Source organism: Notothenia rossii (genome assembly GCF_949606895.1).
Source record: "Notothenia rossii genome assembly, chromosome: 1".
Lineage (NCBI taxonomy): Eukaryota > Metazoa > Chordata > Actinopteri > Perciformes > Nototheniidae > Notothenia > Notothenia rossii.
Window position 1 is genome coordinate 45,832,907 of NC_136912.1, and position 23,480 is coordinate 45,856,386.

Consider the following 23,480-nt stretch of genomic DNA (forward strand, 5'->3'; position numbering starts at 1 on the left):
TGTAACCTCTCCTGGAAATGGACATATTCTGTGCATTTCCAGGAGAGGTTCCATGTTAAATTATATCCTGCAAAATGACAGGCTACAACTCTCTTCCATACGTTTAAAAACACTTTTCCGACTATTTTAAACAACTTTTCCCCGCCTTTCAAACACTTGTTCCTGGGTTATAGCCTGTCATTTTGCAGGATATAATTTAACATGGAATCTCTCCTGGAAATGGACATATTCTGTGCATTTCCAGGAGAGGTTACATGTTAAATGATATCCTGCAAAATGACAGGCTACAACTCTCTTCCAGACGTTTAAAAACACTTTTCCCGACCATTTAAACATTATTTCTGGCTTGTAAAGTGCGGTGATGAGCCCTGATAGTATCAGACTATTTAAAGGGTTACCAGGAGCATGAGAATATCCTCCACAGAAGGGGTGGTGGTGCCGTGAATAAGGCCGAATATGGATACCGATGTGCGGACGGTAAAGCACCGCAAAATCCACCCCCTTTAGGTTAACCAGGGGCATGAAGTTCTGTAGGGTGTGAACATCTGGGTTTAGTCCGTGGGGGAGTGCTTAAGTCCGGGAGTCCGGGGACTCACGGTGTGCAAGGTTATGGAGGTGCCCATGTCAGGGACACATGCTGGAGGTCTGTGGTCCGTCCTTTGGGGGTCTTGGAGGGGCCACAGAGAGGAGATTTCCCCGGTCTCTGTCCTGGATGAGTGAAATAAACAGAGTCTCCATTTCAGGGACACATGCTGGAGGTCTCTCTCCCGAGAGTGGACGTCCATTGCCTGTAAATTGGTCTAACATTAGGTCTGTCACTTTGGCTAACCGCACCACTGTCTGTCGTCTCCCGCGAGTGGACATCCATTGCCCCTAAATAGGGTTAGGGTTAGGGTTAGGGTAATGTTGTGAATCGAGTGGCCTGTGTTCGTCGTCCATAACATACGCCTGCCCATACCATAACCCCACCACCACCATGGGCCACTCTATTCACAACATTACCCTAACCCTACCCCTCACACCAGATACTGACTGGTTTACGGACCCCCCCAGACCCCCCAATAAAGCAAAAATGCACGTTTCAGAGTGGCATTTTATTTTGGCCAGCCTAAGGGACACCTGTGCAATAATCATGCTGTCTAATCAGCATCTTGATATGCCACACCTGTGAGGTGGGATGGATTATCTCGGCAAAGGAGAAGTGCTCACTATCACAGATCTTTTCAGATTTGTGGACAATATTTGAGAGAAATGGTTATTTTGTGTATATAGAAAATGTTTTAGATCTTTGAGTTCATCTCATGAAAAATGGGAGCAAAAACAAAAATGTTGCGTTTATATTTTTGTTTAGTGTATATATATATATACATATATATATATATATATATATATATATATATATATATATATATATATATATATATATATATATATATATAAAGTGCAATAAGCTTCTTAGTGCAATAAGAAGCTACAGGGACGTTAATCTAACGTCGGTAATATTAACTTTATTTAATACAACATTTACGGTACAATATTTAATCATACAGCTATGTAGTATAATAATGAATTACAGCAAACATGTGCAATATATCCATTATTACAGCTCCGTGGGATGGCAGTAAGACGATATGGGTCCGTTCTTATTGTGCATCCATGGGTAAAGATAAACGCAACTCACATTGGTTTCTCATACAGCATCTCTGTAAACTACGTGTATTGTATTCACTGCATTTCACTCTCTGCCTTTAACGGCTCGTTGTAGCTCCAGCCCCCACCCTCCCTGTGAGCACAGTGTGCTCTGATTGGTCGGGACCATGCTGAACACGTAACATGGACGTGCCGGGCGGCGCGGTCCTGTGGGTTGGATGCGCGTTCATAATGCAGAGGGAAGTAACTCTCAGAATAACGTTATTAGCACATTTTTACAACTTGAGGAACGAATGTTTTTAATAAGGGCTATACAAGTGTTCATACTGGGTAGTTTATTTAGCTTAAAAAAAAATATCCAACGATTTACAGACCACTCTTTCCCCATGTAAGTCAATGGGAAAAAGTGTTTCCGGGCCTGGCAACCAAACGGAAGTGTAGTACCGCCGTTTGGCCACCACAAATATTTTCATCTGAGTCCGGGCGCGCTTCCTGGGGGCTTGGTTGAGGGATGTATCCATAGATCTCTTCATTTTGCTCTCTAAGTGCCCCAGATTGATGCTTTTAACTTCAATATTAAAAAAAAATCTTCCCGGGGGATCATGCCCCCGGACCCCCCTAGAGGAAGTTAGGTCCCCCCCACTTAAATCATGTTCACATGGATAGGATACTAAATACATTTGCACACATCTTGTGTCCATATATTTCTGCCACAACCGTGCATGTGCATGCATGCGTGAGTCATGGTAAGATATCTGGATTAACAGGTTGCTTTTTCTTTGCACATAATGAAAGAAATGAATGGGCTGTGATTTTAGTTTTTTTAAGCAGAGGTTGAGTTAAATCATTTGTACGACCCTCGGAGGATGTTGTAAAAATTGAAAGGAAAAAGGTTCCCCACCCCTGCCGTAAATAATAATAAAAACCCTTGATTCATAACTTAACATCTCTGTCTCCTATTGATCTGAGTATATTATAAAGAATAGCCAGTTAATTGAAGCATTATAGCACAGGCCTTTGTCAGATGGTATATTACGCTGTTTTTTTTCTGCTTCGAATAGTTCTCTTTTTTTTCCCCATACGTGTGTTTGCATCCCTGTGTTTACCTGAGTGAAGTCTTGCAGGCACATCGCCTTGTCTTTTTTTAGTTTATTAACACTGACAGTGTATTAATGTGAGCTCCTACACCTATAATAATTTGGCCTTTCATTGAATGCTTTATAAACCAGTTAAACTTACAGAGTATCGAAAAATACCGATACCGATAAGCAGTACCGGTATCGGTATCGATAACATCCTAACGATACCCATCCCTACATCACGCACTCTAGAATCTGAAGAAGGCCTCTTTACCAAGGTCTGAACAATGTTTAATATCTCTAAAAGTATGAATCAGATTTAAAAGTTGTGTTAGACGAATAATGTCAGAAAAATGTGTAACATTTAAAAGTTGGAATGAGGTTTCAAAGTGAAAGTATGAACAGTTAGCAGTTGAAGTCGCATGAAGATTTTTCAAGTCTGAAGAGTTTCTCCATTGACTTCCATGTTAAAAATTTGATGAATTATGGGATATATCTCAGGAATTATGAAAGTTATGAATGAGAAAAGTAATAGCCATCGATTCCCGACCGAGCTGAACGTTTTGATGTTTGAACGGAGTTTCTGCGATGTGGAATGTGGGAGCAGAAGAGGAGCAAAATAACCCGGCGGAATAATAAAGATTTTTTTGCGTAGAAGAAGTTGTAAATTAATAGCACCAGTGATTAAGCAATGGTGAATTAACTGGTTGCCTACATCCAGACAATCATCTTTATTCCAATTATTAGTTGGAAAGGCTTGGGCATAGGCAGTTAGGAAAAATAACAACAAGGGGATGGGACTACCAGGATTAACTTGAAATAGCTCTCAATAAATGACTAATTATACAGAATATACTAACTGTATAAATTGCCCCAAAACAAAAATAATTACATTGAATGAATGAATTGCGTATGACCCTTCCATGAGGTGAAGAACAAGTCAAAGAACTGACAATAAATATCTTTTTAAATCCAGAAAGCACACATTTTGGCCACAGTGAGGGTTAGTATCAGTGATCAAAATGGATTTTCTTTTTCAATGAAATTATTTTAGCAGGGAATGAATAACAGATTGTTGGAAATTTGGCAATACAAATAAAATTGATAAGATGTTGAAAATTTTAGGAGAGTATTCCCAATTGAAAGTAAATTTGAACTAATGTGGTTCAATGGTTTTGAGAGTCAAGTCATTCATAATTCTATTATTTATTTTGGCACATTAATATTTCATTATAATCATGCTCCCAACGATTGTTTTTGTCTTTTTTTTCTCCAGATTGATGCATCAGTATTACCTGTAAGGACAGATGCTGACCTGGCAAAGTACATCCCTAAAGCTGGAGATAGAATAGCTACTGTTGCCTTCTGCCGGCATAACAATCCATCGCTTGACACAAAGAGCAGGAAAGACACAATGTTCACAAGGCTGCAACAGAGATTGGTCTCTGGTGAGGCACCAGTACCCGCAAAAAGAAAGCCATGGGCAGGAAATTCAAGTGCTAAAAAGCAAGAGAGACGGGTTGAACTTGGATGGATGGAATTTGATGGAAAGCAGAAACGGTACAAACAAGTGAAGGCAATCAATGGTGGAGGAACAAGACACCTGGCCATCAGCACGGACAATACAGTAGTGGAAATCAAAGAAATGGGTGAAAACTTGTTTTTCCCAGATGGTTTTTCAAAAAGAAAGAGAAAGCTCTCATATTATTCAACCAAAATTGAATCTTCTCAGCTACATGTCAGCAGTTCTAGCACTGTGGATAACTTGTATGAAGAAAGAAGAGTAAGAATCCTTAGATTGTACCTTCGTACCCAAATAAGAAAAGTGGAAGAGGAGGCAGAGATGCAGTTAACCTCAACCCCAGTTGTAGATCTTACTGGAAGTGAGCCACATTATTCAACTGAGGTACAGGGGATCGATAAAATGGTTCATCAAGAGATCGATCTTGAGATTATTATTGGGGCTATGGCAAATGATGGTGTGCAGTTAGATGACACACTGCCATGGAATGACCAGACACTACATGGATTGGGCGAGGGCAGGAATGTCAAATGGGAGGGCCTGGCGCCGGTCATGAGTATTGGCGTCCCATTGTGGCAACAAGATGCCACAATATGCCCTGAATCATGTTATACAGCAGAAAACACCAACTGGAAAAGCAGTGAAGGAGCTCCTTCAGTTTCCAGATGAGATGACTCCACCCCAGACTGCAGTTGCCCGCTACCTGAAGAAGTATGTAGGTGAAGTTGAACTGAGCACCCTTCAGCTTTCCCTCCGCTTCTGCACTGGTTCCAATTTAATGGAACAAACTATTAAGATACAGTTCATCGAAACCTCGGACTTCGAGCGAAGACCACAATCTCACACATGTGGCTGCCTTTTAAAACTACCCGTAGGGTAACTCAATTATCCAGACCTCCGCAGTGATTTTAATAGTTTACTTACAAGCTCTGTATGGGTGATGGATATTACCTAGACCAGTGGTTCCCAACCTGGGGGGCGTGCCCCCCTTGGGGGGGCGCCAAAGATCGCAGGGGGGGAACCAGGCCTCAGATGATTTGAGGACTTGATCATACTGAATAAATATTTACTGTGAATGTATACAAAAATGTATGGCATATGGCTGTCTAACAGAAGTTAAATCCATTTCTAACTGCTTTTGACAATGTACTTAACCCCAAATAAAAGAACCCAATCCAAAGAGTTGTTAAATAATAGTGATTAAATCAGCATATACTTCTGCCAGGGGATGCCACCCCTCAAAATCTCCTGCCACCCTCTTGCCACCCCATGAATATTTGTCTAGATCCACCCCTGACCGGCGATCGTTTTTGGTTGGTTATTTACAATGTTGAGTTGACAGCTGCTCAAGCTGTCGATCCGCCCCCCACCACTCTTAACAACATTAACAGACAGCAGAGCAGTGGGAGCCGGTTGGTCAATCCCCGACCCCTATTGCGCATGCGCAGATCTAAGATCCAGTAGAAATTATAAAAAGTAAAAGTCTGCTGCTTATTGTTCTACTAGGCCAAAATAGAGTCAAAGAGTATATGAGAGTGAGAGTGTGTTAATTAATATAGTTTGGAGTAAGTCTGTAGATTTGTTTGTTTGTGTGTGTTTCATGTATAGGCCTCTCACGATAATTAATTTTGTTGGATACATTTTCCCGGAAATTATTACGATAAACGGTAATATTGTCGGCACCGTTGTATGACCATTTTAGACCACTGACATAATGATAATATATAATAATAATTCAAGTACATCCTTTCAAACTGCTAGTCACATCCTCATGTAAATGGGGAGAAAAGTTATCGAGTTCATTTTAATTTAACGTACGATAAGTCAATTAATTGCTTATCGCGACAGGCACACAATAAAACAGTGGAAACAAGTGTTTGACTTTCATTAGTGAATGAAACGGTGTGCCCTTTATAGTCTGTGTCCAATATTGTGTATTTGTATATCTTGTATATAGCATATATATATATGCTAGGGTCCCGCTACTGACACAATAGCAGTCATTTAGTGCGCATATGTGTAATTAAACCCATTATATCAAAATCTCACTCGAGCCAGGTACCCAAAGTTGGCAACCCTGTTCTAAAGGTTGTTCTAGTGGGTGTATTTGGCAGATCATTGCTGCGTATCAATGCGAAAAAGTATGTGGATGGATGCATACAACATGATTGACTCTCCTAATAAATCCTGTGGTTTTTAAGTCTGTGCCCTACTTTGACTATTTCCCGATATAATTTAAATGGTTATGGTCTCTGTTTAACTGCAGCTAACAATTGTCAGATCAACGTCATATTGTTTTACCTGAATGATTGCCATGAACTGGACAAGTGCTTTGTCCAGAAAATCACCAGTGAAGAGCCCTTCATCCTTGAGTTCTCCCAGTTGCTGGATCCAGTATTGAACCCCTTCCTTTCTCACCACTCCCCACCAGCTCTCTATTCTCTGATTTGCTGTGCTAGCTCCTGTTATATAACTCCTTTCTCCTGCTCTGTCCTCTTCATCGTTTCGCTGTAAAAACTGTTGGATGTCTCGTAGCAGAACATTCTCTGTGCCCATGTCAGTGCGTAAAAGCCTTGGGTAACCTCCGACATTCTCTATTGCTTCGACAAAGTAGCTTCCAATTACTTATGGGTCGCTGTTGGTGAAAGCTGCTTTTAGCCAGATAATCCGATGGGAATATCTGTCTATGCATCCATTAATGCATATTCCATAGGGCTAAAGTTTGACGTAGCCTTCTACGTGCCATATGAAATTAGGCCCTTGTGAAAAATACTTTCTCCGGCTAAGACGTCTTTTCAGGCAAGCTTGAGAGTTGACTGGGTCGAGCAGAGAAAGAAGGATCTTCACGTCTTCTTTCCGGATGCGGATACCTCGCTCCAAAAGCTTTGCATACATCCAGCGATATCCATGAAGTTGTCTAGGGCCTCTCAATTGACCAACTATATAGTCGATAGTAACTTCCAAATCAGCATATTTCCAACGATTTAATCCACACGCTCTCAATATTCTCCTTAATGTACTTTTACTAACAATTATCCCTTGCAAAGCAAGTGTTGTAAGGATGTCTTGATAACTCATCCCAAGGCCAAAGTAAAGCTTAATTAAAGCGTCTCTATCCATAGCTACGACATGAGCCATATAATAGAAGAGTTACGACATCTCCTTTCACTCCAATGGACCAGTTTTTTTTACAGCAATGGCAGATCGTGGAGCCCTCAATAGTTCCCTGGAAGTTAGCTTGCCGCTGACTTCCGGGAAACTATTGAAGCTAGCAGCACAGTAGAGTTGCAGCATAATAGACTGTTCGTGTTGGACTTTTAAAGGTAAGAAGACGTTTAAAGATTTATATTGCGGATATTATCAGCACATCTGAGTCAAATTAACATGTGTATTAAAGGATGTTAGTGGATTATCCCTAAATCAATATATTTAGGGAAGGTTTACAGACAACCTGATCTCACCAGAATGTGTGACTCCTCCACGACTCCTTAACACCGCATTGCGTGGTGGAGTCACGGAATCTTTTATATTTGCGTAAACAACCCCAATGTAAAGTGAATGAGGCTCCTTTGTCGTGGTGCACACACGCATTTCTACAACGTCCTGCAGTGAGCTTTTTATTCTATAAAACGTTTTAAAAATCTACTTTATAGCTTGTAGTAACTCACGGGAGGCTTCTTTTATTTTATTTGTATTCATAATAATTTTTATTTTTCGTCAGAATGTATTATGGTGCATTATTTACCAATGTTTGTTCTCAAAAAACGGTGCATTTTTATTAAATTTGTTATTTTTTAAGGAAGGCCAGAGCTTCAGCTGTGTCAAATAGATTGTTCCCTTTAGTTTACGTTATTTAAAAGACAATTACATTCATATTTGATCATTAATAGTAATAATAATCTTTTTTTTTATAACAACGATAAACCAGAAGAAGATGCCGTCGTTACCACGGCAACGTTATGTCGCGCTTGACGGCAGTGACGTAGCCACGTGACGTTGCCCACGATCACGTCACTTTCATTCATTTCATGTCACAACGGACTACAGTAAGTATCTAAAATCAAGGGGAGTTTATTTCTTTAAAACACGAAATGATATTGCTTTTATTTATTCCACTGTAGCACAGTCTCTTTAGCGTTTCATTCCTGGATATTATGTTGAGTTTTGTAGTGTGTTTAGCTTTTACAATAGGGTACACGCAAGCTAGCGGCCACGTTCAGCTAGCCTCCGGCTTTCCGGTCAAAGTTTGTAGCTGGATAGCATTTATAGTTTATACAGCTAAATAACATTAGCTGTCCCTGGCACAGTTGGATAGTGGAGGTGCCTGCTTGAAAAATATGTTTAAATGCTTGTATTTGCCCATGTGTTGTAAAGACAGTGTTCAACAGAGAGTTGTAATAGTGGAATCGGTGATGTAGTGGAACAAAAATGTGGACCTGGAGTTTTTCCAGAGGATTTGACTGACCAGTGGGGACATTGGGATTGTTACATTGTAGAATTAAAATATATAATAGAAGATATAAGATATATAAATTATAATAAATTATTATTGCATAATAGAGTAATGCACAGATTAATTATTATTGCACTCTCTTCATTTTGTGTATTGTTTGTATATTGTGTCTGTATTGTTTGTATGTCATGTCCCTCATAATATAACAATATGCACAGTATAAATTATACTAAATTATTATTGCATAATAGACTAATGCACAGATGTTACTGTTATTTTAAATAATCCTAATCATGTTTTTATTTTTCCTGTTTTACAGCTTCTTTACAACTCGATATCACCAACACACACATATCCACACACACACACATATAAAACCAACGGCACTTTTAAGAGCCACTCTCTCTCTCACTGTCTCTCTTTCTATCACTCTCTCACTTTCTCTTTCAATCACTCTCTCACCTTCTCTTTTTCAATAGATCTCTCACTTTCTCTTTTAATCACTCACTCTCTCTTTGTATGCCATGTCCCTCAACCCTGAAGTGAGGGTCTTTGAGGATCCCAATGAGGCCACGATGCACATGGCTGCATTGATTAGCGAGGCTCTTGTCCATGAGGCCAGGGTGAGGCTTTTCATGATAAGCAAATACCCAAGTCTGTAATATAATCATTGCTATTGCTTTTTATTGATGTAATGTAAAGGGTCCGTTAGACCTTTTTATGCAACCGTTAAATAATTGCTCAAATATAAGAGCTGCTGTCTTATGTTGTATCACAACTTTGTTGTTGATCTCAACCTCTGAAAAAATATAGGCCACTGAAACCCCTGCCATCCCTCCGAAAAAGAAAAGAAAAAGCAGGAAACGACCCCTTTCTAATCCAGTGGTCACACGCAGACGTGAGAGACAACGTGAGAGACAACAGGAAACACAATGCTCCGCATCAGGTTTGTTCTTTACTATATCGTGATTTCTAAGTCTAAGAATAAAGATCATTCATAACAAAGTTATTTTGGTGTACACAGTATGAAATTATGTAATGTAAAGATACCTCTTGACAAATCTGTTGCAATGTTTAAAACATTTTCAAATTAAATCAAGATATTGTAAGAGCCTGTGACTGATAATCCTTGCTTGTGTTGTATTTTTTTTAATGTGTACCTCGATTTGGATAAAAGTTTGGCAAATGTAAATTGTCATTGTGATGCTGTGGTAATATGTTCTTAGTTTCATTACCTGCAGTCCTTACAGAGCATTTTCATATTACAATGAATTGGTGTAATTTTAGATTGATTGAAGGGTTAAGCAAAAATGACTGTCTCTGCAGCTTCACAAGCCAGAAGAGACGATCCTGTGCATGAGGAAGGCCTTCAGCTAGAACATCAAGAGTTTGGTAGTCTTGGTGAGTATATTGATTATAACAGCAGTTGATTGGCACTACAGTTTTTCCCAATTTTTGCATTTTTATACTAGTTAATCATAATAAAGTATTGAGTGTTGACTGTTTCATGACAAGTGAATGCATATTTGGTATAAGTATCACTTGCTAATATTGCTTTGGATGCATATGATGATTCATAGCATGTTGCTATTATTAGTCCGCATATATTTTTCCAACTCAAAAGTGTTTCAGTATACTACCTTAATATCCATCATACCAGTTTTAGGGTGGCGGCTTAACAGCTGTTTTATTTTTTAGAAACACATCTCCAAGAGTTAAGGGACACCCTAACTGCAGTCCAGGTTCTGGGGGCAACAGACGGAACGGTTTCTGCCTGGGCACAAAGGCAGCTTCTCACAGATGTGAGAATGAAAACTGCTAGGCCAATGCTTTTTAATGCAAAACTCTCAGCTGAGAGAATAGCCATTCAGAAGTGCCACAGATACTGTGCAGAAGAAGCGGCTTAGGTGCCTGGACTGTGTTCCACTGGACATGGAGTTCCTCTGTGCAACCTGTGACATGGAGGCCCACAAAAGAAATATCTTCCATGACAGAGAGGCTGTGTTCAATGGATTTCTGGAGCCCATTCCCCCTACAACTGCTGTGGTGGATGAAAATGGCCAGCCTCAGTTTTGTGAACAAAGTATGTAAAGATTAACATTACATTACAATGTCCCATTATAGTGTAGTTCCCAAAATTAAGTGTGAATGGGAAGTGTACATAGCTGATTGAAAAAAGTATGATTGGTTTTGACTAGGGCTGCAAGATATGTGGAAATGATGCAACATTTTATTGAATATCTTGATAATCTGGAGAATTAAGGAAAAACTGTAAATACAACCTTCCTAACTTATTTTCTATATTGCAGTATGTCAACTGCCTGTTCCTACTCCAAGGTCAATCTGTGAATGCTCTGATGACGTCACAGTTATTCATTGGAAGCATATTTCTGTGGTCACCATCAACGGTAAGTTGTTCTGAAAGCCCTTCTTTTTGTACAAGTAGTATTGTACAGCAGAGTTTTACCACTTTGTGCAACGCAAAGATTTTTATCACCTGGTCATTTTCAGACAACATCCAAATGCCATGTCAAATAGCTAATACATCATATATGCACATCTATGTATTAAATACAATATTTTAAGGCAAACTCACAGTTTGATTACCGAAATGTCTTTTCTTTGTCCATTTGTTCACAGGACGATACAATGTCTGCTTGCCTCGGAAATCCTGTCCATCCTGCTCTGCAGAATGGACTCCTGAGGTTAAAGACCTGCTTTTGTATCGGTACTGGCCAGCTAGCACCAGCTGCCAGACGCTTTACAAATATGATGTGTTCACCTCATTCGAGCACATGAAGGTGACAGCACCAGCCATGTCCAGGCAGGCATTTCTGAAAATGTTGGAGCACAGATCTGTTCAAGCTGGACGGGTAAATCTGCCTGAATCACACGGAAACATACAAAAAACAATATCATATTACTGTATACCATATCATTAATTGTTGGCATTGCTTTCAAAATAATTACTAATCCACTTTTTTTAAATCAATATACAGACAGGTAGTATCTGTGCTGATACATTTCAGCGAAGCTTCTTCGAGTTTTGCTTCTGTCAGTCCAAACAAGAGGATATGTGCCAGGTCCATCACTTTGTTTGTCCAGCATGTTCTCCAGACATGTTGGCTGTCTGCTGTGATGGAAACCGCAAGCATTACCGCTTTTCCAAGTCAAAAGGGTAGGTATAGGTATTAATGAAAATGATAAAGAACACACCGCTAATAGGCTACAAATAGTAGCCCTTGGGGTTGTCTTTGAGTAGCCATAACAGACATTAAAACAAATCATAGTAATGTAGTGCTTTGTGATTTTTATTATTGACTTGTATGTTAACTTATCATGGACAGGACTGAGGAGCCGCCAATCTATTAGGGCTTGTTCCTGGCCAAGGACGAGGAAGTCGCAACATTTGTTGACCTTGTCAGAGGCAACATGAAAAGTGTACTTTTTTTTTTCTTATTATGATAGTTGCAGTTACACCTGTGGTGTTCTTTTTTGTATATGTCAAAACTTGTTTGTAATAAACTGACTTTATAGGGAAAGGACAGTGCCCTCTGTGGTATTGCCAAATTCACCGCTGGCAGAGAGATGTCAAAAAAGTCTGGTGCCCAGATAGACGAGGAGGGCATTCAAGTGGCAGTTTGCAGGTATGTATTTGTAAGTGTGTCTGTGTGTGTATATGTGTTTGGTTCTTGAGTCTGGTCTCATTATTTCCGTTTTAATAGAAATCCAAGTCTAAGTCTTTGTAATAATTGGAACCATTAAACACTTTTGATGGTGAAGCGGAATTTATCCATCATTTGTAGCATCCAAGTGATATTTATTGTTATAGCCAGCTAGATGACAGAGATGAGTGCTTAAGCCAGGCCTTGCTGTGTCAGTTTATTATTAACAACTAGATTTTCTTCTGATTAATCAGACATGGGTTTCTCTTACGAGGACTGAACCACTTCCGTGGAGAAATATACGCTTACCCAATGTTTCTCCAAAAGGAGATGTCCAAGAAGGCAAATGTTGACTTCTTCTGTATGGATGTAACATGCAGGTAATCCTCACTGTCATATTGCACATCCACAACAATGTTTAAAATGGCCTATGCCTCAGCAGTCATTTTAGATGTTATTGATATTGTTGTCATGTCAATTAAAAGTTTATCTTTGTAACACTCAATCACAAAATGCTGCTCCTGCTTCTTAGGTACTGGCTATACCTTAACAAAATAGCCGGGGGATTACCAGAGCTTCTGCCGTTGACCGAAATGAGGCCATTTCTTAGCGTGATGCATGCTAAAGCCCATACAGCAAAATGCGAGGTAAATTACATCTTTAATGCAAAGGATTTTTAAATGTTGTGCATGGCATGTCTTATTGGGTATCAAAAACTTCTAAAGAAATGCTACATAACACTACTTGCGCTGTGAGTGGCAGAAGTCAGGACGGAGCAGGAAACACAGTGGGAGAGGAAGTAGAGCAGGTATGTTATTAATGGCATTATTGTAACTGTATGGATACAAGAAGTCTTAACAGAAAGCAGTACAAATATGTAGGTGTCATCTCAGTGACAAGCCTGTTGATTAGTTTCAAGCATATTCTTTATGTCTGAGTTCAAATGAAAGATAGGTAGCTCATTTGTTCAGCAACACTAAATGCATGCATATTGTAGGAAGTCAGTACACAAGTTTTCTCTTAAACCATCCAGTTCAAGATCTATGATGTGTAGGTAATATTGTTATGTGATGGTGACTGAACATTAATTGTAACATTCATTATAGGTGAACAGCTTTCTCTCCAGGGCAGCTCTGGTCACAAGATACATGACAAAAGCAGGTTGGTATTAACACTACACACTGTGATAAGGCAGCCCTGATAAGTATTTTACAGAGAGTTTCCTCCTTAAAAACATTATTGGTGTATTACTTTACTGTAATGACCAGTTCAACAACCTTTCAACGATTCGGTTTAGTCATGTCTATCAGGTTTCTCACTCAGTATTGCCTTTTTGATGTGAATACTTACTTTTTTGTTTGTGGATATATTTTTTGTCTTTTTTAGGAAGAGTGAACATGCTCACTCAACAGGCCATGGGTTGGAACAGAAGGAAGAGGGACAACCTTCATCAAGTTTTAGCCCACAGATATGTCAAAGTAAGGGCAAATTACAATTGTCTTCTCATCTGACATTACATATTTATGAAGGATGTCTGCAATGTAACCTCATAGCTATATACATTATGTTCTCCCTTATCCACACTTCCTCTTGCAAGTCAGATGGTGTAATGGAATATTTCAACTGTTCTTCTGAAGGTCTTGTACTGAAAACTGGTGTTCTTTGCATTATGGTGTTGCATGGCGCTTTTCGCTGACATTTTCTTTTTTTTGTAAAGATCACAGAGAGGGCAAAGGTGGAAGCTGCCAGCTTCAGCGACTTCAAAAAGGAGAACAACCTTGATCAGGAGACCATACAGCAGCGGTCACAGGTAAGACATACCACAGGTTTTCCATATATACATCTGTTAATTACTGTAAGTTTAGACACACAATATAAGTTGGCCATATGTTGAAACTGAGACTGTCACTGATTGTATCTCTTCTCCAATTGCTTTTTGCAACTATTTAGAGAAAGTCTACGCCCCAGGGTGTACTGAAGGACTGAGGGGGGATATTGAGAACATCACCGTCACTCTTTTGCGCAGGAAGCAAGATCTGTATCGTCAGCATGGTTTGTTGTCAAACGTAGTTATTGAAATTACACTACGAAAACATTCTGGCACCATGACACAGTTTTGTTTCCGTTTCACTTTGCAGACAGCAACCAGGCAAGGTAAAGGAAGAGGAAGAGAATGAGAGAGCTGAAGAAGAAGCTTCGCGAAAAAGTTGTGCAATACAACTCAGGAGTGCAGGAAGAACAGATCAACGAGGCGTTGGCTTGCTGACTGACAGAGGGCTACATCCTACCATGGGAGAGGCATGCAAATGGTAGGATAATTATTAGTTTGGCTTGATCTTTTTTTAGTCTATACCAAAATATGAAAGAACCAATGCTATCGCTACAAAGATTTGTGTCTCAGAAATGAAAATCATTCTGTAATAATATAATATATGAATAAATATTCCTTGTCCACTACTCCATTCCTTTCCTCAACCTAAAGGCAACACCTTCAGGTTGAAGAGGTCTGTCTTTGACCAGGTAATGCTGGTCAGACGTTTGGAGGAGGAGCAGAGCATCCTGGTGAAAGAGATGTCGCAGCACATCATGTTCCTTCTGAAGGAAGTGCAAGAAGTGGAAGCACTCAGAGGACAGACTTTGGAGGGCATCAAAACCAGCAGTATGTCTGAGATCTTAACATTTGAATATTTTCATCCACTCTTCAACACATTACATGTCTTACATAAATAGAACACATCTGTCACTGTGTCGGGCCGAAGTCAAATAGTAAATTACTGAAACTATTCATTATCAAGATCATAATCGATTATTTTCTGTCTATTGACTAATTGTTAAGCACTATCAAACATTAATCAACATATCCCATTTGGCACCCAATATATAGTAACATCCTTCAGTTTAAGATGGATTTACCTATTTTGTAGTGTTTTTACACATGCAGTATTGTACAATGCAAAGAGATTTGCAATTGTCATGGTTTGTTTACATTGAGCCCTTTTGCTGTGTGATTATTCCTCTCCAGATTTCGGTGACCTGACAGAGGATGCTGCACATGGGCTCAAGAGTGTCCTCAGTCGGAGGTGGCACTTCCTCAAAAGCCAACACAAACAGGCTGTACATGCGTACAGCGGTGTAGCCGCTTTGGAATGCCATGATCTTCAATTACAGCAGGAAATTGAGGAGTCGGATGACAATGACTACACTAGCCCTGAGTCTGAGGAAGAAGACCTGTAAAGGTTTCTGCCAAGCAACACAGAGGCACTGGAGAGCTCTTTCACAAGCGACGTGTCTCGTCCACACGCTGGTGCACGCCATAATAATGACAAAACACATTTAAAACACACTTAAAGCCATACAAAATAAAGACAGAATGCAGCGGCTCGTCTGGTCTTCAACCTTCCAAAACATTCCCACACCACGCCGCTCCTCCGCTCCCTTCACTGGCTTCCAGTAACTGCCAGAATCCACTTCAAGACAATGGTACTTGCGTACCATGCTGTGAATGGATCTGGCCCTTCCTACATCGAGGACATGGTTAAACCGTACACCCCAGCACGTGCACTCCGCTCTGCATCGGCCAAACAGCACGCTGCACCCGCACTGCGAGGGGGACCCAAGTTCCCATCAGCAAAAACATGTGGGTTTGCTATCCTGGCTCCAAAATGGTGGAATGAGTTCCCCATTGAAATCAGGACAGCAGAAAGCTTACACATCTTCCGGCGTAGACTGAAAATTCATCTCTTTAGACTCCACTTAGAGCGATAGAATTATTAACAAATAATTATTAACAAAGAATTACTAACAAAGAACTACTAACAAAGTACTAATAACAAAGCACTTATATACTAACAAAGGACTGGCTTATCTAAAGCCAGTTGAGTAGCACTTTAAATGTTTTGGCTCTATGAAACCTGATGTACTTATGAAGCTCAGCGCAAGTTCAGGCAGGAAGACCTATCACTTCGTATTGCGCGTCATGGCAATACTCGCTCCCTTCACTAAAGGATAGGGAGCGCCACTCCCCACTCCTCAGCTAACCTATCACTTCCCTCCATTCACAAGCCTAATCATCGCACCTGTTAATCCCTCTATATATGCTCTCCCCTTTTCCATCAGCTGTCTTCCAGGTGTCAACGCGCAAGCAGCAGCAGGGCTTCGTCCCAGCTCCGGGTATTAATTCATCAGCTCCGCAGTCTTGCAGATTAAGCTACAGGGGGCGTTCCCCAGTTGGCTAGCGGTTCTAGCCGGCCACCCCGCAAACCCGGATGCGGAAGAAAAAAAACAAGGATACTGAGCTCCACGGAAGTTCCTCCGGCTTAATGGAAATGGGCTACTTCAGGCAAACAATTGACACACGCCTTCAGTCTCTCGAGAGGGCATCACTGGCATCAGGGCCGCTCAAATGCGGCGCTTCCGGCCTTCACGCGGAACGGGCCCTCATCGCTTGCGAAGCTTCACCCACTTCCGGCTTCAACCACAACCCCTCTTGCAGGCAGGCAGGGCTCAAGCTACATCTCATCGAAGCTACTTCTCCTCCCGGCTCAGTAGCAGTACTGGTCTCTAAGTGCGTCTTAGGTGGCAAGCGGGTAGTGATGGCGAGATGAAGCCTTATGAAGCTTTGAAGCTTTCCAGCAATTGGTTCGCAAAGGGTTCATGTCATGAGGCTTCATCATGGGCTTCATTTGAACATAAACCCCTGTTGGTCAAAGCGTGTAAAACAGGCAAATTGGAAATCTCAACAGTTGCGCTCTATCTCATACCGAGTTCCCAATGAGTAAAGCCTTAGAATAACTCTAAACAACGGACATAAAATCCTATTTTCATGTTAACAATATTGCTTTCATTCCAGTTGAACGATTGTGATTGAAAAGCCTATAGGAGGCTGGTAAACATTGCAAAGAGGGATTCGTATTCCTTAATATTATTCATAAACTTAACCACGTTGTAGCCTGAGAAGGCTAAACCATATCAGGAATACATTTATTAACTGCATTATCTCATTTAGCTGTAGCTTCTATAAGCAAACCCTGCGGTCGTGGGTCGGCTGCTTTCCAGCAAGCCACAGGCCCACACGCTGAATTTACCCTAAAAAACACTGGATATATCTTATCTGCATTTATTCATTTATTTATTCATGTTTTATTCCTACATTTATTTATGCTTGTATCTATTTATACTTATGACATTTTCCGACCTCTATATAAGTGAGGGTCTGAGCTCTTTTAATTCCATCGTGTCACCAGCGGACCCGGGTACAGGAGGGGTAATATGTTTTTTGTTATACATCCATGGGTATTATGAGCTTTGTGGCTCAACGGTTCAAATGAATCGCTTCCCGAAGCAGTCACGTGGTATCGACAGGCAGCGAGGTTCGCTTGTCATCGATGACGTCACTGGCCCAAAATGATACAAGCCTCGATACATGCTTCACAAAAAGATTGGGGATTACTCGACACACGCTCCGAAGCCTCGGCGTAATATGTAACATCACTACTAGCAGGTTCAGCGCACAGCAGGCTCGCCTCCTTTCCCTGCGCCTCACCGCTAAAACAGGTAAGAAAAGAGAAGAAAGAAAAGAGAGAAAGGAAAGAAGGAGAAAAGAAAGAGAAAAGCAAAAGAAGAGAAGAACGAAGAAGAAGAGAGAGAAAGAGAAGAAGAAAAAGGAGAGAGGAAAAAAGAGAGAATATCGTTGCTTTAGTTTAGGGTTAAGGTGAGTTCCAGGCAGTGTCGGGTGTAACGCGTTACAGCATGGAGTTATGCAGTTCGGGTAACTACTACCCGTCACAATGCTCAGTAAGTACCGCAGTTTCAAGCTTCACACAGCCATGGATGCTGCCCATCCGTGGTTTTTTTGGGGGGTTTCTTTCAGGGAGAAAGAGATGTTCATGTAAGATGATAGAAGACAGCCTAATCACCCAACCAGCACATCAGCATCTACGTCTCACCGTGGCGTAATTAAACTGCTAATTAAGCTAGTCCTATACCAGGGCTCGATAGTAACGGTTGCCATTGGCAACCATTTGGAAATGTCAACCACTTCTTGGACTTTGGTTGCCATCAGTGGCAACCAGTTTTTAACATAAGAAATAAGGACAGCAAACGTGCACCCCAAAATAGATAAATGTTCATATTCGTTTTTAACAGTGATATTTAATTGTTGTGACCAGTCGGAACCTGATACTTAAATTGCACGTGCATTTGCGTGATTACAAAGCCAGAAGCGACGCACGTTTACTCGCGTGCGCGGTGCGCCTTGTGTTTGTTTTACAACAAAATGGCGAAGAAAAAATAAGTTGCTTGACTGTGATAAAAGTTCAGCCAACACCTCAACTTCTCCAATGAATGTTCAAAGTGATTCAACTGATGGAGCGTAAGGTAAAACCCGAACAAAAAACAAAGAGGAATGTTTCTATTCACTTCCGGTAAAAGTTCCTTCAAAATAAGAGTTCCGATCTTATTACTACAAAATAAAAGTGCAAAACGAAACTTTACCATAGAAAATGGTTGCATTAAATTATAATCACTCTTTAAAAAGGTAACACATTTTAAATATAGTTAGACATATTAAAGGTAATTTACAGCATCAATAATTAATATCAAATGTTTAACTATGAATGGTTTTCATTTATTTAACATTAGAAATGTATTAGTCTGGCCAATCCAAGACTTCATGCTGAAGGGCCAATGGGTCTATGGTGGGGGTCAGCACAAAGGTCAAGAAAACCCACATTTGAAAGGGAGACAACGGATGATCAAGAAACTGATGACTTGCTCAATTCATTTGTGAGCGATCATTGAAGACAGGACAACAGCAGCACTACTGGTATTTTGTATACCAGCAATTGAGGGTGGACAAGTTTACTACCACTTAGGTTCAAACAAGTGCGTTAATTACTTATTGTAAGCATTTGAACATTCCGTGTCACATGTTCATTATTAAGTGGATGTATAACTGTATAGCATCTTAATTATTTAAAATATAAGGTATCAAAAAGGGCAACCGTATTTTCAGTTGGCAACCAAAAGCGGATGCCTGGTTGCCAGCCTGGCAACCACTTTTAAAGGTTAGCGTTGAGCCCTGCCTATATCATGGGTCATGTCTCAGCATTTACCTAAGCAAATATTATTTCATGCTGCTCATATTGCACTCATATATTTGGTTCATGCTCACATGGCTTATGTTAAGCAGGGTATGATATTCATGCATCATTGTACTCAAGCTAACAGCCGCATTACATTGTCTACATCTCCCTCTTCGCCGGGCATCGGCTCGTGCCGGCTATCCAAGATCTCTCCAGTTTACCTCTGGTAAACATGCATATAACTGGTGGTGGTGTCTTAAGAGCATTTCAGGGCTCGTTCAGGATAGGTGCAGCAAACCTGCCGCAATCAAGGTAATTGTTCCTCTTCCCTACAACAACCGCTTCTCATCCTACATTCGTCCGAACGCCAGTGCCGTGCTGGCTATCCAAAGGTCTCTCCAACCTTCAAATTGGTACGTATGCATATAACTGGTGGTGGTTCTTAGCATGTCAGCACGTATATTCGCCCCGCGGCTCATGTTTATCCTTGCATGTCTAACCCTGTACGTCCAGGTTGTAACCTTCGGGTCTGTATAAAATGTGTCCCTGCGAAGTCAGGTTGCCCCGTACGTCCGGGATGCCCTGTACGTCCAGGATGCCCCGTTCGTCCGGGATGCCCCGTACGTCCGGGAAGCCCCGTAAGTCCAGGACGCCCTGTATGTCCAGGATGCCCCGTACGTCCGGGAAGCCCCGTATGTCCGGGAAGCCCCGTATGTCCGGGACGCCCCGTATGTCCGGGACGCCCCGTATGTCCGGGACGCCCCGTACGTCCGGGATGCCCCGTACGTCCGGGAAGCCCTGTATGTCCAGGACGCCCTGTATGTCCAGGATGCCCTGTACGTCCAGGAAGCCCTGTACGTCCAGGGAGGATGCCTAAATCCCCACATGTATTAACCTCTCTTTTCATCCATAGATTTCCACTGCATCCCACAAGGTAAGATTTCATCACGTTCAGTACTTCATACCTTCACTTCTTTTGGGGGTTCATCGGAAACGGTTCTTCCCTTCCCGAATGACATCCTACAAAACCTGGGCCTAATCGCCAAACACCATTTCATTCACTTGTTATAAACTGTCATCATTATGTTTCATTTATATAATGTGACCCGATAATAAACATGTATTCCATACATCACGTCTCTCCTGATTGAAATGAAGCTCAGCGCAAGTTCAGGCAGGAAGACCTATCACTTCGTATTGCGCGTCATGGCAATACTCGCTCCCTTCACTAAAGGATAGGGAGCGCCACTCCCCACTCCTCAGCTAACCTATCACTTCCCTCCATTCACAAGCCTAATCATCGCACCTGTTAATCCCTCTATATATGCTCTCCCCTTTTCCATCAGCTGTCTTCCAGGTGTCAACGCGCAACCCTCCTCCACCCCTTCGACTCCTGCTTCCAACTCAGGGTCAAGCTCAACCTTCTCCCTTCCAACCGGACCTAACCACTTATCACCACCACCAGTGTCTAGACCCAGGGGGGGTTCATCGGAAACGGTTCTTCCCTTCCCGAATGACATCCTACAAAACCTGGGCCTAATCGCCAAACACCATTTCATTCACTTGTTATAAACTGTCATCATTATGTTTCATTTATATAATGTGACCCGATAATAAACATGTATTCCATACATCACGTCTCTCCTGATTGAAATATGATTCTGTTTTCTTCAAGTTTGTATCTTCCTGGTCGAATGCACTTATTGTAAGTCGCTTTGGATAAAAGCGTCAGCTAAATGTAATGTAATGTAACATTATAAAACACTATATATGAGAACGATATGAAACTATGCACTTGTTTCGCCCGAGTTCATAGTAATGCGAAAATGTGTTTATATTTTGTACTTCTGTTTATTTAAAGCACTTTGACTTGCTGATGTGTATGAAAATAAATTGCCTTGCATTTATATTTAACTGCCTCTTATTACTCAAACAAATGCTATACAATGGTTGTTTTCTTGTCACTGCATTTTGTCATTCGTTGATTATGAACTATTAATGTGAATACATTGTAAATAGAGTCCATACAATAACATAATCCTTTATTAGTAACATGTGCATAATGCAGGGTAAATACCAATACATTCTCACTCCCAACTCGTACTTCTAATGTTGTATCATTTTCTAAACCACACAGTGTTATTTACTCAACAATAAGACACAATTATCCTTGTGTTTATTTATTTGTTTGATTGTATAATGTCGGACATTTGGAGTCCGTCAGGACCGAGGGTCGGAGCAGCTCATAGAAGTTGCTTTAGAGAATTTTACACCCGGAAGTAAGTATTCTCTCCGCTCCGTGATTACTCCTCAAGCTGTGATTGGATGTTGGAATGTGCCGAGGGTTACGCCCGTTACGCCGAGTGTCAAACAGCACTTTGAAATGGGATGGAACCACGGCAGACTATCCAAAACTGGACTCGGACGGGTCCACCCCCCCCTCCCCCACCCCGTCCCCAGAACTACACATGCTGGCCATTGTGTGTTTTGCAACATGTTCTATGGCACGTCTCTACTGGGAATTCTAGTTTTATAAGACGTTTTCGTATTTCCCATAATTAGAAGTCGCCACTATTAAACTGTCTACATCCCTGGAGGTTTAGGGGATAGGAAACACTCAAATTTAAAACATATAATTAATACATGGGTGAAAATTGCTTGTGTCCATAATGGGCATCATTAATATGACATGACAGCTAAGGTCAGAAGAGCTTCATTTAACAGCTGGTCTTATGTCTGTGACCCCTCCTGTTGTTAATTGATAAGCCTGAAACATGCACTTGTCAAGGTTCAGAGGCACATTTAGCAAATATGGCAGTAGCCATCGATCATCTTAAGATAATATATACTTTATTGATCCCAAGTTGGAAATTCTTTCGTTACAGCAGCATGTGTGACAGTTGTAAATATGCGGTGTTGTTTATTTGTAAATAATTGAGTATAATCACACAAATTCTGTGTTTTATATTGAATAATTCTCTGTTCCTCATTTATTGAATGTTCAATGTTTAACAAGGTCAGAGATGAAAAAGGTTGGAGATGAAAAACTTGGGTCGCAGGTTCCTACTATAATAGCTTTGTCTGCCACAAAAAAGTAAAAAAAGTAACCACTTGGATTTAACTAGGCCAGTAGGTAAGGGCTTTCCACTGGATAATAACTGCAGCGATGTATATTTTTTAGCTGAATACACGTTTAACCCTAATTGATGCAGTTAGTCACTTCTTTAATGTTTGTTCTTTCTGATGTAAAGTCAAGGTTGTAACTGTTTGCAATGAAGTTGTGGGGCGCTGAACTGTTCCTTTGATTCTTTTGATATATGATAGTAGTATAGCAGATAGCTTTTTTCTTATTAAAAAGAGGCCTTTAGACCATTAGTTTGTCTGTCTGTGTCTCCTATTAATATCTAAGCCTGACAAAGTATTGATATATTGCTTTCCTGCAATGTTAACTACTGTAGGCTATGTTTAAGCACTTATTTTAACTGATATTATACATATGTATTATACTGTCAGGTATTGAACATTCAATAAATAAAGAACACAGAATTATTAAATATAAAACACAGAATTTGTGTGATTATACTAAATGATTTACAAATAAACACCACTGCATATTTACAACTGTTACACATGCTGCTGTAACGAAAAAATGTCCAACTTGGGATCAATAAAGTAAATCTTATCTTCTGATGATCGATGGCTACTGCCATATTTGCTAAATGTGCCTCTGATTGGAACAAACCAACACATTCTCACTTATTAGTTTGTCTGTCTGTCTCTCCTATTAATATCTAATAATACAAATATTAAAATTCAATAACGTGCTTCAACCACTAGGCTTGCTTTCTATCAGCTGTGCACCGTTATGGTGTAAATATCGCCTATCTACCAATTGGATCAAATATAAAAGTCAGCCGAATTAGTGTTGATACTGAAAGGAGAGGTATTGTGTGAAAATAAATCTAAGATGTTATTTAATTGCTGACATATTTATGATTCACGTCACGTTTTCAGTTTTGGGGGCAGTTC

At 40.6% G+C, this 23,480-nt stretch overlaps 1 protein-coding gene across 9 annotated transcripts; it reads left to right on the forward strand.

Annotated features, from left to right (window-relative positions):
* Positions 1 to 8,181: 8,181 nt before the first annotated feature.
* Positions 8,182 to 21,358, forward strand: LOC307035467 (uncharacterized protein). Of its 9 annotated transcripts, XM_079674788.1 has the most exons (19): positions 8,182 to 8,297; positions 9,024 to 9,327; positions 9,518 to 9,650; positions 10,031 to 10,105; positions 10,403 to 10,787; positions 11,014 to 11,112; positions 11,345 to 11,577; positions 11,704 to 11,882; positions 12,052 to 12,145; positions 12,242 to 12,351; positions 12,624 to 12,749; positions 12,902 to 13,016; positions 13,476 to 13,530; positions 13,756 to 13,847; positions 14,087 to 14,179; positions 14,320 to 14,421; positions 14,508 to 14,678; positions 14,852 to 15,028; positions 15,392 to 21,358. In XM_079674788.1, exons 9-16 carry the CDS (start codon positions 12,137 to 12,139, stop codon positions 14,353 to 14,355), a joined length of 636 nt encoding a protein of 211 aa, XP_079530914.1. In that variant the 5' UTR covers positions 8,182 to 8,297; positions 9,024 to 9,327; positions 9,518 to 9,650; positions 10,031 to 10,105; positions 10,403 to 10,787; positions 11,014 to 11,112; positions 11,345 to 11,577; positions 11,704 to 11,882; positions 12,052 to 12,136; the 3' UTR covers positions 14,356 to 14,421; positions 14,508 to 14,678; positions 14,852 to 15,028; positions 15,392 to 21,358. The 9 variants fall into 9 exon arrangements, with proteins under 9 accessions (XP_079530914.1, XP_079530915.1, XP_079530916.1 ...); XM_079674789.1 differs by lacking the exon at positions 13,476 to 13,530 and adding an exon at positions 13,132 to 13,177 and having other exon boundaries at positions 11,704 to 12,145; XM_079674790.1 differs by lacking the exon at positions 12,052 to 12,145 and having other exon boundaries at positions 12,697 to 12,749.
* The last annotated feature ends 2,122 nt before the right edge of the window (positions 21,359 to 23,480 follow it).

Coding starts and splice junctions, on each gene's coding strand:
- LOC307035467 (XM_079674784.1), top strand. CDS start 10,637: ATGGAGTTCCTCTGTGCAACCTGTGACATGGAGGCCCACAAAAGAAAT. Junction 11,578..11,703: donor GATCTGTTCAAGCTGGACGG/GTAAATCTGCCT, acceptor ATCAATATACAG/ACAGGTAGTATCTGTGCTGA. Junction 11,883..12,241: donor CGCTTTTCCAAGTCAAAAGG/GTAGGTATAGGT, acceptor CTGACTTTATAG/GGAAAGGACAGTGCCCTCTG.